Here is a 13,924-nt window from a genome sequence, read left to right on the forward strand (position 1 = left end):
CGTAATTAAAAGGTTTGATTTTATTGATGAGGGCGAAAGGTATGACTGCAGCTTTCATGGTGCGCATATTATCTCCGACAGTATCTACTTTAGAAAACATTTTCCTGCCAACAGCAGTCTGAATTCAAAATTTTTCGCCTTTTTTGTACACCTAAATGTTATTTTTACATTCTATGGTATTCGTTTATTTGGACTACACAATGCCTCCAGGCAAATGGTAGCTTTTATAATATTAGTTGCAACGTGTCAAAAAACTGTTTCTGTTTTTTGTCTTGTAAAAAAAGAATTCTAGTGTAGCCAGCATTAGCTGTGTAAAAGTGACGTAACCAGTGCATAATATATATTTATAATTACTATTTAATTAATAAATGGGGGGGGGGGGGGTTACTGTATTTCTTTTCTAGTATTTAGTGGCGGTCCTATCAACATCCCGATGAGGAGTTGTTTGAGCCGTTTCCAGCTCAAATGTGCAAGTTATTATGTGTTCCCTCCATTTGATGTATCAGTAAGTGTCAATGCACACAGTTTCATTTTGGATTGTTTTCTGATTAATCCATGCAAACTGCTCAGTTTAGGACGTGGAGTGGAGCAAATGACTGGAGTGGGGAAATACTCTCAATAAAAAAAAGTAAAAGCATTTATACTTTTTAGGTAATACATAGTTCCCAAAATGCTTATGTAAGCTGACTGAACTTTTCATATGTTTTGTAATGATCTGGGGGAGTCAATGAGGTCTCTCTGTCATTGAAATTGTCAATGAATAGATTGGTTTATGTGCCACAAGCAAATCTGGCCCATCAAACGAAAGTTAAAATGGAACTAGCAATCAAAGTGAGGTAGAAAGCACTCCTACCCTGAAAAAGCTGTGTGAATTGACTTCATTCATACGTATGTTTGCAATCAGCATTGGCATCAATTCAATGGAAACTCTTTAAAAGTTATATGTACAAATCAGGCTTTTATTTGGTTATGTGTCCACCCATAAAAATGAAAGTTACTTATGCTTAAAACGAATGCTCGTGACAAATGCAATATGTTGTCACTGCTCACTCAAGGTCAAATGTTGCCAGTATTGGCTAGAACTTTTCTATTATCATTTCTCAGTTAGGAGTCTTCCGGTACTTCCAGGGGGCAAGTAATCTTCTGACCCAGTTCTAAGCTGGAAAGTATTCTGCTGTTTTTTTTTTTTTTGTTTTTTGTTTCTTTTCCTCTGCCTTTTACTAAATCCCTGTGAATTGGGAGTTGTCATTTTATTTTTGTCATTTGTTTCTAGATTTTATGGGTATATTTTTCATCTTGCTGGTGATATTTGTCTTAGCATTATTAGCTGGAGTTATGTACAGTTAAGTGGAATAAGGTCCTATCATTTCAGTGGATATACAAAGTTATCAATGAAAGATACTGAAATATGAGTAGTATATTACATACTTTTTATTTTCATCAATGAACTTCAAAATGAATTGTTTCTCCTAAGCAAGCCACTCCACAAAACAGTTAGACATTATTGTAAAATACTGTATTAAATATCAATGTGTGCAGGGGGGAGCCAACCAGTCACTATTGATCTGTATTCACTGAATGGGAACAATGGAAATCAGTCAAATATTGAAGTTAATTAATTTTTTAAGCAAAATATATAAAGCAGTTTTGATTTGATTTAATTTCATCTTTAATCCAGACTATTTGCACATCCCAAAGTTTCCGCTGGTAAGGTTTTGCTGTGGCGTGGCGCCATGGCAAAATCCTTGCCGCCACACCATAACAAAAAAAATTATAATTAAAATAAAATAAAAACTATAAAATAATTATTATATATATGTACTGTATATGGCCTATATATTAAATTCATAAATTAAAAATGTTAAACTTTCTAAATATTTCTGCCTAAATGGGCTTTCAAAACCATACTGTCGCGTCTACATATTTATTTTCAAAAAGAGCCTAGGCCGCGCGCTCCGTGCTTGCTCCTTTCTGAGGTGGTCGGATGACTTGCAGCGCGCGAAGGTCACACTGTCAAAAGTGTCACTTTTTTTTCTTCAGCGATCGAAAGACTACGAAAAGGCAGGTAGTGACGCTTCAAACATTACAAAAATACCATAGTGTTAACCACTGTTTGAACTGGACCAAAATACGTGCCGGTACCTACTCCTCAAAATACATACCAGTGTTTCCTGTGGATTTGATCTCTTGGTGTTCTGGTGGGTGTCTGAAGGGGAGGGGGGGGGGGGGGGGAGGGTGTAGCAAAGGCGAAAAAGTTTAAGACTATGAAAACATAACCTCTTGAGACTTCTTAAAGGGTTTTTTTTTTTTTTTATATCTAAATCTATCTTTTAGCTCTGACAAGCTCTTAATACAAGGAATGGTTCAGCCATTTATTTATGTATGTATTTTTTTTGGTTGTGTGAATTTTCTCAGTTTTGTCTGAACTATGTACTCTTCCTTTGGTTGTTATTTGTGAGCTGTAGTGTCTAAGTGTGCTAGCGTACATATATGCAGTGGCTGCTTTATTACGTACACCTATCTGGCACCAGGTAGGACCCCCTTCTCCCTCCAGAACAGCTTGACTTCTTTATGGCATATATTCAACAGGAAATATTCCTTAGAGATTTCGGTACATGCTGACTCGATAGCATCATATAGTGATGGTAAAGCGAAGCTGTCTAGAGCATTGAACCGTTCCTCTGAACTGTATGGAAAAAGGATTCATTACTCAAAGCTTTTATACACAGTGCCGGATAGTGGCATCTGGTAGTCAAAAGGACAAAGAGCAACTATTTAACAACTTTTTTTAACTATGGTTTTCAATAATGAGCGTAACTAGTAGTGCCAATAATGTTGTTTGGGCGTATTTCTACAAATAAAGAATATCAACATCTTATGTGGCTACATCTCATATTTGATAGTTCACTTGCTGACTGAAACTCACATAGGGTTGTTCATATTTTGCCTTGCCATTTGCCTATTATTTAATAGGCAAGGATTATGTAGGCTTTGTATTTGAATTTGGAATCAAGATACTATTGCTTAGTGGTGGTTGTGGGGTTGACAGTGCTTCATGAATTGGGCAGTGAGTGTGTGTGGTGTGTGTGTGTGTGCGGTGTGTGGTGTGTGGTGTGTGTGTGTGTGTGTGTGTGTGTGTGAGAGTGAAATTACTCTTTAATTAGTTTATTTATTCGCATTGTTTTCTGGACAGAGCGACCTGATGTGTCTAAGAGGGGCACAGTCTTGAACAACACGTACACTTTGCGTTCTCCCACAAGATACCATGTGACTGACAATAGACAGGAAATCATGGTTGTCTGAAACTAAGTTTTGCTAGAAGAGGAGGGCCTATGGCTGCGTCCATAACGTTTACTGTGTGGTTTCTGTGCTCATTTTAGCAGTAAGAGAGTTACACCTTAAACATTTCTAGGTTTGTTTGTGAAAGGTAAGAAGCTTACTCTTCAGACATTGTTTTCAGTTTGACATTTGGTGTGTGGACACTATTGTGTGTATTATTTTGAGAAGTTGATTTTGTATTATAATGATGAAGAAGACTCAACTGAGCATAATTAAAAGGTTTGATTTTATTGATGAGGGCGAAAGGTATGACTGCAACTTTCATGGTGCGCATATTATCTCCGACAGTATCTACTTTAGAAAACATTTTCTTCCTAGCGTAGCCGACATTAGCTATGTAAAAGTGGCATAACCAGAGCATAATATACATTTATAATTACTATTTAATTAACAAATGGGGTGCAGGGGAGGCACCTGCCCCTTTTGGTCTGAATGGTCCATTTTATGTCTTGCTTTCAATATCCGATAGACAATGGGGTTTTAAATGTAAACTGGGATTTTCTGAGTCAATAAATGATGCTGGTGTAACAAACGTACTTTTATGCAATACAGCTAGCCAACAATTATAGCTGCTTGATTTTAGTAATAGAAAGTACACATGGTAATAGAAAACATAGACTAGTTAAGCTAGTAGCTCTGCCCAACACTAGCCAACATATAGAACTGTAGTACACACGCACGCACGCGCACACACACAAAATGTTGGCAAGAGGTTGTACACAGTATTATGAAGTAGGCTGTAGAAATAAATAGTTGGATTTGCTTAATAAGATTGTTGACATGTTGCATGTGATGAAGTAGCCTATATGTGATGTGTGTGCAAGTTAATTAGTTAGTCCTACCGTTCTTAATAACATTGCGTGCAGCCACTGTCCAACGTTTTTGTCTTATTTTTGTGGTTACACTACTATGGGGCTATTATTGTAGCAGAATTATTTGCAAATGTGTACATAAATCTGTAAATTCGTACACAGATCTGTAAATAAATCTGTAAATGCGTATACAGATCTGTAAATGCGTGCACAGATCTGTAAATGCATACATAAATCTGTAAATGCGTATACAGATCTGTAAATGCGTGCACAGATCTGTAAATGCATACATAAATCTGTAAATGCGTACACAGATGTGTAAATGCGTACACATTCTGTAAATGCGTACATAAATCTGTTAATGCGTGTACAGATCTGTAAATGTGTACGCAGATCCGTAAATGTGTACACACTCTGTAAATGCATACATAAATCTGTAAATGCATACACAGCTCTGTAAATGCGTACATAGATCTGTTAATGTCTATATCATCAGTTACAACTCAAGCGGGCCTCTCAATTGGCTGTCTTTTTACACACGAGTTTTGCTACATTTCTGCCGTGGCAGAGATCTGCAAATGCGTCTGGCGATTTGCAAATGTGTGTGGAGATTTATAGGTTAACTACGACTCCCATGGTGCACTTCGACATGAAACATCCAATCGCCGAGTTTAAAATTCTGTAACATGAGCCGGTAAGTGCGGGCAAGAGAGTTTACGGTGTTGCGAAAACTGAAAACAGAGTGGTCAACTGAACGCGAGGTTGAACCTAGTCTGTCAGTCATACAAAAGTATCACAGGCAGACACACTACTCGGTGAGATGACATCAAAGGGCACTTCTATATGTCATTTTGCATGTGCATCCAATGTTTTTATTGGCTGATGTACCTTAAATGTCCAATGCGGAGACATATTATTTGTGGTCTAGTGGCATTGATGATGTAATCAGGCAGAAAATAGAAGAAGAAAAGAAGAGTATAATCATGGGTATAATCATGTAATGTAAAACTGTACCTCCACTTCCTTTATCCACCTCTTCCCACAGAGGGCACTACTTGTAAAATGGCCAGCTCAACACAGAGTGGATCTGTGGTCGTCACCCCGATGTACCCTCAGCAAAGTGGTCCTACTGCACCAGCTTTCGGCACTACCCCACATGTTTCCTCTGCGTTGGGAAAGTTTCTGAAAGGAGACCCAAAGGCACGGGGGGTAAGATAATTGCACAACTCTTGCATTTTACCATTCTCTCCCTCTGGAGAGGGACCTGCAAGCAAAGTCATTACTGCAGCAATCCCAGACTGTCAGTGGAAAGGCTCTGTAAGAAAGACACTGACATTAGGATACACTGCTGTAAAATTCAGTGCCTTGCAATTATCCAAACATAGACACAAACTGGTAACATTTTTGTTGTTTTTTTGTTTTTACAGATAGTGCAAATAATGATTGGAGTGATGCACGTGTTATTTGGCATCGCAATAGCCAGGTATGCTGAAAGCATTGCTGTTTTCACTGGGATTGTTTTCTGGGGAGGAGTTATCGTAAGTTCATTCATTTATTCAATCCTGCTGCTTAAAAAATCTTTGCTGAACTGAACTGGGTTATTAGGTATAAATGATGTGGACAAAACACAGATCCTCTAGTAGATGATTGTGCTTCAGTCCCAGGTGTGTCATTGATCAGGTGAAAATTCGATTTCGGCATGATTTAGGTGCAATTTTTCACCTTATGTCTGGATCGAACGCCAATTTAATCCAGGGTTAAGAAACTGTGACTGGATTAAAATGCATACTAAAACATTGGGTGAATTTGAGGACTGAAAATACAAAACTCAAATGAGTTAATTTACCTTTTTTTATCCCCCCTCAGTACATTTCCTCAGGAGCTTTGTGTGTTGCTGCTAACAACAAACTCAACAAATCCCTGGTGAGTTCTGATCACTGACTGGATGTGACCATTCAGATATTTACTGACAGATCTCAGTAGCCCTGATTTATCATTTCCAGAGCAGCTGCCTGTAAATACACTGCCAGGCCAAAAAACAATCGTACGCTCTAATATTTCGTTGGACCGCCTTTAGCTTTGATTACGGTGCACACTCATCATGGCATTGTTTCGACAACCTTATGCAACATCACAACACTTATTTCCATCCAGAATTGCATTATCTTGTATAGACGATGGGAGAGTCGAACCAATCCTTAAAGTCTTCTCCAGCACATCCCAAAGACTTTCAATGGGGTTAAGGTCAGGACTCTGTGGTGGCCAATTCATTTGTGAAAATGATTCCTCATGCTCCCAGAATCACTCTTTCACAATTTGAGCCTGATGAATCTTGGCATTGTCGTCCTGGAATGTGCCTGTGCCGTCAGGGAAGAAAAAATTCATTGATGGGATAACCTGGTCATTCAGTACATTCAGGTACTCAGCTGACTTCATTTTATTGCCGCATAACGTTGCTGAGCCTAGACCTGTCCAATTGAAGCAAACCCAGATCATAACACTGCCTCCAGAGGCTTGTACAGTGGGCACTGTCCAAAAAAAAAACGGTGACTTTTTTTTTGGCCAGACTGTATTTATTTTGGGAAGTGGTCATGGAACATATTATGTTATCAACACAAGTTGTCCTCAAACACATCAATCCTAAGAGCACAATCACACCAACCTCACTGACAGACAATTCTAAACTTCCAGTTGTGACATCTTATGGGTGTGTGTGTGTGTTGTTTCAGACCAGAAACATGCACATTTAATGTTACATTTCATGTGTATTTATATGAATAGGAATTTGAGCCCTGTTTGTTTAGTCCTCTTGCTGTGCAAGGTGAACCAGAATCTCAACAAAAATGTTTTCAACATACAAAAATACCAAGTTACTCAGGCATACAAAGCACTGTCTATAAGTCATTAATTAAAACATGCAAAATCTAGGCCTGCCATTAAACGTACTGATATCAAAATGAGGCCAAGTTACAACAAACAATACTGCCTATTTTATCTTGCACAAATTAAACAAGTTCTAATCCAAGGCAGTGCTACCCGATGTTTCCTAATTATGTAATGTAACTTGGCCCTGTGTTTTCATCTTACCATCTGAAGGGAATGTGGTCATTCAGATTTGGCCAATTACATCAGTTTCTTATGACAGCTTTTCAACTGTAGTCAGTTTCCCTACTGTTTTCCAGCACAAGTTCTCTGAAGCACACATTCTGTATTTATACAAATGGTATACAAATCTGCTGTGCCTGACGTGATTGTGATGCAAGGCCTCGCAATAGATATTGGTCTTTATGCTTACTGTTTGAACGAGCTATGTTCATGGCTTTATGAGAATTGGACCTTGTCGGACCTATGTGCTGTAGTTTTTCCAACGACCTTCGGTATACACTTATTGCATGTTGCTTTGGTTAAAAGCATCTGCCATATATAAATATTTTGTAAATGTAATGTTTAGCAAACCTGGTGTGATCAATTATGGTTTAAGAAATGGCAGTTGCTGTTCTCTAAAAAAGTAAGAAAATGCCACAAAGTAGAAAGAGACGGGGCAAAACAGTTCGTCTTGTTTTAAAAAAGTAAAGTTAACATTTCATTTCTCGCACGGGCCGCAGCGTTGAAAACCCTGACAAAGATGCTTGACTCTGGTTCAAGTTGGTCTGACATGGTGGTCGCTGCATTTGTAGCATGTGGAATGCATACAGGGAGCCAGTTTTTGATATCTACAACAGCATTTTGACTAGTCAAAATGATAATAGAAGATATCTATAAATGTATTCTGACTAGACAGAATGATAATTGAAGATATCTCCAAAATAATATCGTTTCAAGATATCCATAACTTCTTTGTAGATATCTTAAAAGGACTTTTGACTAATAATTGACTAGTAGTTAGTCCTACCGTTCTTCATAACATTGGCTGCAGCAACTGTCCCCTGTGACATACCTGCTGTGAAGAAGTAATTATCTTGCGCCAGTTTCTGTACGACCAGTAACGTTACCTGATTTTAGTGCTCATGAATTTCACAGCCATCTGCACTACTAATACAGTCGGTCTGTCATGTTGTTAGCAAGGTAGCTAACGTTAAACTCAGTTAAAATGCCGAAAGCAGACCTGTCTAAAGTGTGGATTTATTTTATGTGTATTTCAGAAATATAAATGTGTTTCCCGCAGAGATGATAAAGATGCAAAAGCAAAAATTTTAATGTGTTATTTTGAGTGACCTAGCAAGGCAGTGTAATGAGTGAAAGGTTTTCATGAGTTCGTGGGGAGATGCGAACCTGTCCTTTCACACATGCAAAAGTGCCACTCAGTGTGCCACCACTGATAGAGATGTAGGAATGGCAATATTTAGCAGTTTTAAATGAGTGCACTTCTATATATGTCATTTTGTGTGTGCATCCGGTGTTTTAAATGTACCTTAAATGTCCAATGGGGAGACATATTATTTGTGGTCTTGGACATTGATGATGTAATCAGGCAGGAAGAAGAAAAAGAAGAAGGAAAAAACACTAAATCCCCTAAATTTGGAGAGTTATTGTGTGGATGTGTGAATTTTTTTGTGAGTTCTGTCTGTTGAGATGGGGTCAGAAGGTAGAAATGAATGTTTTTAAGGGCTGAGAGTCTGTGGTCATTGCGGTTATTTCTGCAGGAAACCCTGAAAAGTGCCAAACTCTTGGTGCTGTATAGGTATGGGGCATGCCACCCCACCAAGACGTAAGTTCGTGGGATGGCATATCTGCCATACCAAGCATGCTGCCTCGCCAAGGCATAACTTGGCAGAATGGCATACCTGCCATCCCAATATAGAGCTCCATCTGTTGGAATATGTAAATCATTATATTGTAATAAACCCTACTAGAAGGGACCAGAAATAATTTGTAAGCTGCCACCACCTTTTTACCAGTAAGGTCCAGATATATAGGAAGTTGAGAACACACCCCACGGAATATGGAAAAATATAATAGGCTTTATTTATTGATGGTCAAGGGCAAATCGGGGGGAAAACCCCACCGGGCGGCCCGGATAGGCTATGGTATGGAGCAATTTACAGTCAGTACGCACAGCCAAGTGCACTGTTAAACTTGTAAGAATGATAATCATAGTCACACGTAGCAAAGTGAGAATATTACGTGAGAATGCACACTACAATCTTGTTATAGTAGGCTACCACCCCGCTGTCGGAAATAATCGGTAGGCTAGCCTAGTACTCTCTTCCCAACCACCGACCGCCCCATGCAGTTTCCCTCCTGCACTGCCATTTATTAAAGGCACAAACACAAGTAAAAACCCGGGACAAAAAGACACAATTAAACAGATTAAAACTTCCCTGCCACTGTTGACAAGAACCCTCCTCGGGGTCTGAGCTTGAGTGCCGGCCAACACTGGAAGAGGCGACACCAGTTTGGTCCACGGCACTCCAGATTTGTCACACCATGCAGGCAGTGTGGCCAGAACAATTGGCGAGGGCTGTATGTCGAAAGTCTGCTGCACACAGGTCGCAAACACAAGAATATGACCCCCACAACCCCAAGCGCCTGGCTCTGCCTTCTATTTAAAGACTTGCCAGAGTCCACAACAGCACACGCAGGTGAGAGTCATTAGCTCCTGATTGAGTGAAGCCGCCCGCTTGGCAGCACAGCCGCAGTCCAGGCGTTACTTCACTACAATATTTTCTTTGAAAGATAACTTTAGGCGACCAAATATACAATTATTCTTTTTAGCGCTAAACTGTTGGGGAAGCACAGAATCATCTAGAATGTGATTGTATGCTGTAGCATTAATATTTGCCTTCACTGGAACTAAGGGGCCTAGCCCAAACCATGAAAAAGAGCACCAGACCAAGGGGTGTCCGGATATTTCGGTTATATTGTGTGTATATCAATCATTATATATACTATACATAAGCATTATATTAAATCCCGGCCTTTTCTGCAGGTGAGAGGAGCGCTTGTGATGAATATCATCAGCACCATCACTGCTGGCATTTCAATAATCTGTTTCTCTCTGGACATTGGTCACAATTACTGCCCATATTCCGACTACGATGGCAGATGTGCGCTTCAGGTAATACAGTCACATTTTTTTATTTTTAACATGATCTAAGCATGATCTGGATGGTCTGGACACCCATCATGCTAATGTATAATATGACTATGACTCAGCTGATGCCATTAGGAGGGAATCTTTCTGACATGTAACTAAACTCACTAGTGACCACACGGGCGCTGTAAGTGAAACAAATAAAGATGTAGGTCCTGATAATCTTACTGAAAATATATTAACAAGTCTAAAGTGTTTATTATGCAAAAGTCCAAGTCTGCAGAATGTAAATGTAGGAATGAATGATTGTCTGACACTGATCTGTTCTCCATTTCTCTTTTCGCAGGCCAGGTCGCAGGGGATGATAGTACTGTTGCTGGTTTTCTCCATCCCAGAGTTCATCATCTCCATCTGTGTGTCAGCATTCGCCTGCAGAGCAGTGTGTGACTACTCCACAGAGGTGAGAACTACATTACAATCTGGGCTGCCTTGTTCAGCAGAGTGCTGCATCGGTCTGTTGAATGATGGGTCCAGATAACCATTACAACTGCAATAATGAAAATACAGTTAGTGGCTAAAAACATGGATAAATGGGAATCACAACATATATTGAAAGCAGGTGTTTCCTTGTTGTTTCCACATGTGTGCCTTGAGTTAATAAAACGGTTAACCTCCCAGCAGTTTCAGGATCATGTACAAAAATGCTGGGCAGGCCAGTAGACAGGACCTCAGTGATTATGAAAGAGAGGTGTTTGTTGCGGTATGTTTGGCAGGAGCTACAGTGATGATGACAGCTCTACTTGCAGGTGTTTCATGAGTAAGCGTGTCTAAATTGATGTCACATCAAACTCTGAGCAAGATATTATCAATAAAGAGCAACAGTGGTTGGAAGCACATGATGCATGGACATCACAATCCAGGATTAACTACCTTCACTTAATTCTGAAGTGTATGACATTGCTATTGTGAGCTTCATCTAAGTAGAGAGCATCCCATTTCTTTTGCAGCTGCTAAGTACTCTATTAATGATGAAAATTTATTGATGAAAATGTCACGATTCAGGGGGGTTAGGACCCAGGTGCAGTGTGAAAAAATAACGAAACTCAAAAGGATAGATACAAACAAGGACTTTACTCCAACAAAATAAGGCAAACAAACAGGGAACAGATAAGGCTACGAAGGGCAAAACAAACTCAAAAAATTCTTAAGATCAAAAAAACACAGGCAGGCAGGGTACAGGCATGCGGAACACACAGGCAAACACATAAAAGAAACGCAAGAAGATACATACAGGTCAGGAACAAGCACAAATTGGAAACAAACACAAGGAACCAGCACCCGAATCAAGGGGACAAAGAACTTAAATAGACAGGGGTAACAAGACACAGGTGAACTCAAAGAACAATCAAACCAGAGGGAAGGGAAAACGAGAGGCAGGTGGGGACGATGATTGAATAACGAGACAATAATAAAATAATTGAAAACAATAAAACAATTAACCAACAGGGGAACGAGCAGCACACAAAACAGAAGTGTCGCCATCTGGCGGCCCAACAGGGAAAAACAGAGACAGAAACACAGAACCATGACAGAAAATCAATGTTTTTTAATTTTTTTTATAGCAAGTGGTATATATACCAGCCACAAACAGTCAAGTCACATCAGAAAATCTCATCTCAACACCAAAAACTTATCAGGTAATAACTCTGTTAACACTGTTATCTCACTACCTGTATACTACAGATAATGGATCTCACAACTCATGTTTGGGTGATTGGCCTTTTCAGTTTTTATCTTGTTTTATCCTCGGTTTAAGACTATTCTACTGCTCTTCCTCTGGGTGTTTTCCCCAAGCATTTCACATAATATCTAGATGTGCTGATGTGCATATAATGGTGATGCTTGAAAAATACAGAGATAGTGTTACAGTATAAAATTATGCTGAAGTTACAGCAAAGTTAAAGGTTGGCAGCAAGATGGTTGATTTCATTTTCTGGTCCCTTGTTGGATGGAAACCTATGTAAACAGTCATGCTACATAAAAAAAAATATACAGACTCAAGACTAAATACAAAATACAGACTGAATGTACAATGTACTGTATCAGTCAGGTATGTCCTCTCCACTGCTGAACTCAAACTGCTGTCGTGCAGAAACACTTCCTGCTGGCATTAGTGTAAAGTGACATTTCTTTATTAACCTTTTTCTTTCCTTCTCTTTTTCCTTTCTAAAGACGACAATTTCACCCATTTTGGACCAAACTGCGATGGGCAGCATGCAAACAGAGAAGCCTCATATATATGATGAACTCCTTCCTGGAAAGAGATCAGTTTATCTCTCTTTCAATCCTACAAGACCTTAAATAATATTCGGATTTTACATATAAATAACAGACATAGATTAGCTACTTTGTCTTTATCACCTTTCATAACTTTCCATTATACATTTTTTTTTACAAAATATCTTGTTATGTATATTACCAATTATATAAAGCAGGGCCTCCTTACAGTTAGGATGGCTAATGTGTATTTTCGTTGCATTTGTTCTGTAGCCATGGAATAAAAATCAATTTGTATTGAAGTATAAAGGACACACTGTACCTATAAAAAAAATGTAAAAATTTTAAAATGTGCTTTTTGTTATTCAAGTCTTTCTCAGAAACAGCGGACCAGTGGTCTGTTTGACAACCGATCCAAATGATCTCTCCAGTTTTTTTTACCCACGGGCTGCAATTTAAAAGGAATTTATTGCGACTAATGGGATGTCGTTTCCATTTGTCGTTTCAAAAGTGAAAAAAAAAACGCACACCTTGATTTAGTGAGGTGCAGACCAGAAGGACATGCAAGTGAAACTTAAAAAGAAAGAAGAGTCGCACACTCTGTTTACTCCAATGCAGATTTTTTATCTCCAACGTTTCGGCAGCAAGCTGCCTTTGTCAGCCCTGACCCAGCTTGCTGCCGAAATGTTGGAGATAAAAATCTGCATTGGAGTAAACAGAGTGTGCGACCCTTCTTTCTTTTTAAGTTCCATTTGTCCTTTCACGTTATTTGCGCTGGTGATAAGTACTGCCAAACGTGTGGTCTCCCTCTCTCTCCCCCTCCTTCTGCTAACTCCTTAATTAATGATCCACACTCTTAGTATAGTCGGTAGTGGGAAGTGGATGAATAACTTGCTTGGTTGCATGTACTGTATCGCTAAAGAGCTGAAGCCACGCTTCCCTCTTCAGCGCTACCGGGAGCGATGCAATACTTTCATGTAGGTAAGGTTATCAGACACGCTGATCCCACTACTTTACACAAACACAGCTAACACGGTTTGCCCTTCATCTTTTGTCCAGAGACAAAAGAAACACATGCGCACATGCACACGTACGCGCACATATACACACACACACACACACACCAACCCTCCAACCTTCCCATATTTAGCATAGTTCTCCCTGGTTCGATTAGTCTATGTATGCTCTGTGTTTGTACTTTTGTTTAATAAATAATTTTTATTAAACCTGTGTCTGTTTTGATGTTGTCAGAACATGAGAATCTGACTCAAAATAGTTTATCCAAGAATGGTTGGTGCCCCATGTATGAATACAATATAATTTCCCCTACGTATATCATAACGTTCTTTCCTTTTTTTACTGGGGTCTTAGGTTGCATGTGTCATAGAAAATAATTCCAACATATGTATATATTGTATACAGATAGGTGACAAAGGAAAAAACAACATAAAGTATCTCAGTA

General features: G+C 39.1%; 1 protein-coding gene across 2 annotated transcripts; it reads left to right on the top strand.

The window, feature by feature from the left end:
- The first annotated feature begins 3,438 nt into the window (after positions 1-3,438).
- On the top strand, positions 3,439-13,688 carry LOC118215449 (membrane-spanning 4-domains subfamily A member 4A-like). 2 transcript variants are annotated; one of them, XM_035396273.1, is made up of 8 exons: positions 3,439-3,585; positions 5,197-5,360; positions 5,579-5,689; positions 6,018-6,074; positions 10,081-10,209; positions 10,532-10,645; positions 11,808-11,882; positions 12,418-13,688. In XM_035396273.1, exons 1-8 carry the CDS (start codon positions 3,573-3,575, stop codon positions 12,544-12,546), a joined length of 792 nt encoding a protein of 263 aa, XP_035252164.1. In that variant the 5' UTR covers positions 3,439-3,572; the 3' UTR covers positions 12,547-13,688. The 2 variants fall into 2 exon arrangements, with proteins under 2 accessions (XP_035252164.1, XP_035252174.1); XM_035396283.1 differs by lacking the exon at positions 11,808-11,882 and having other exon boundaries at positions 3,446-3,585.
- Positions 13,689-13,924: the final 236 nt, after the last annotated feature.

The sequence above is a fragment of the Anguilla anguilla genome, chromosome 1 (genome assembly GCF_013347855.1).
Source record: "Anguilla anguilla isolate fAngAng1 chromosome 1, fAngAng1.pri, whole genome shotgun sequence".
Classification (NCBI taxonomy): domain Eukaryota; kingdom Metazoa; phylum Chordata; class Actinopteri; order Anguilliformes; family Anguillidae; genus Anguilla; species Anguilla anguilla.

What these genes read in the sequence shown, in the direction of transcription:
- LOC118215449 (XM_035396273.1), top strand. An exon ending in GAGACCCAAAGGCACGGGGG is followed by an intron (nt 5,361 to 5,578) that starts GTAAGATAATTG and finishes TTGTTTTTACAG; the next exon opens with ATAGTGCAAATAATGATTGG. An exon ending in ACAAACTCAACAAATCCCTG is followed by an intron (nt 6,075 to 10,080) that starts GTGAGTTCTGAT and finishes CCTTTTCTGCAG; the next exon opens with GTGAGAGGAGCGCTTGTGAT.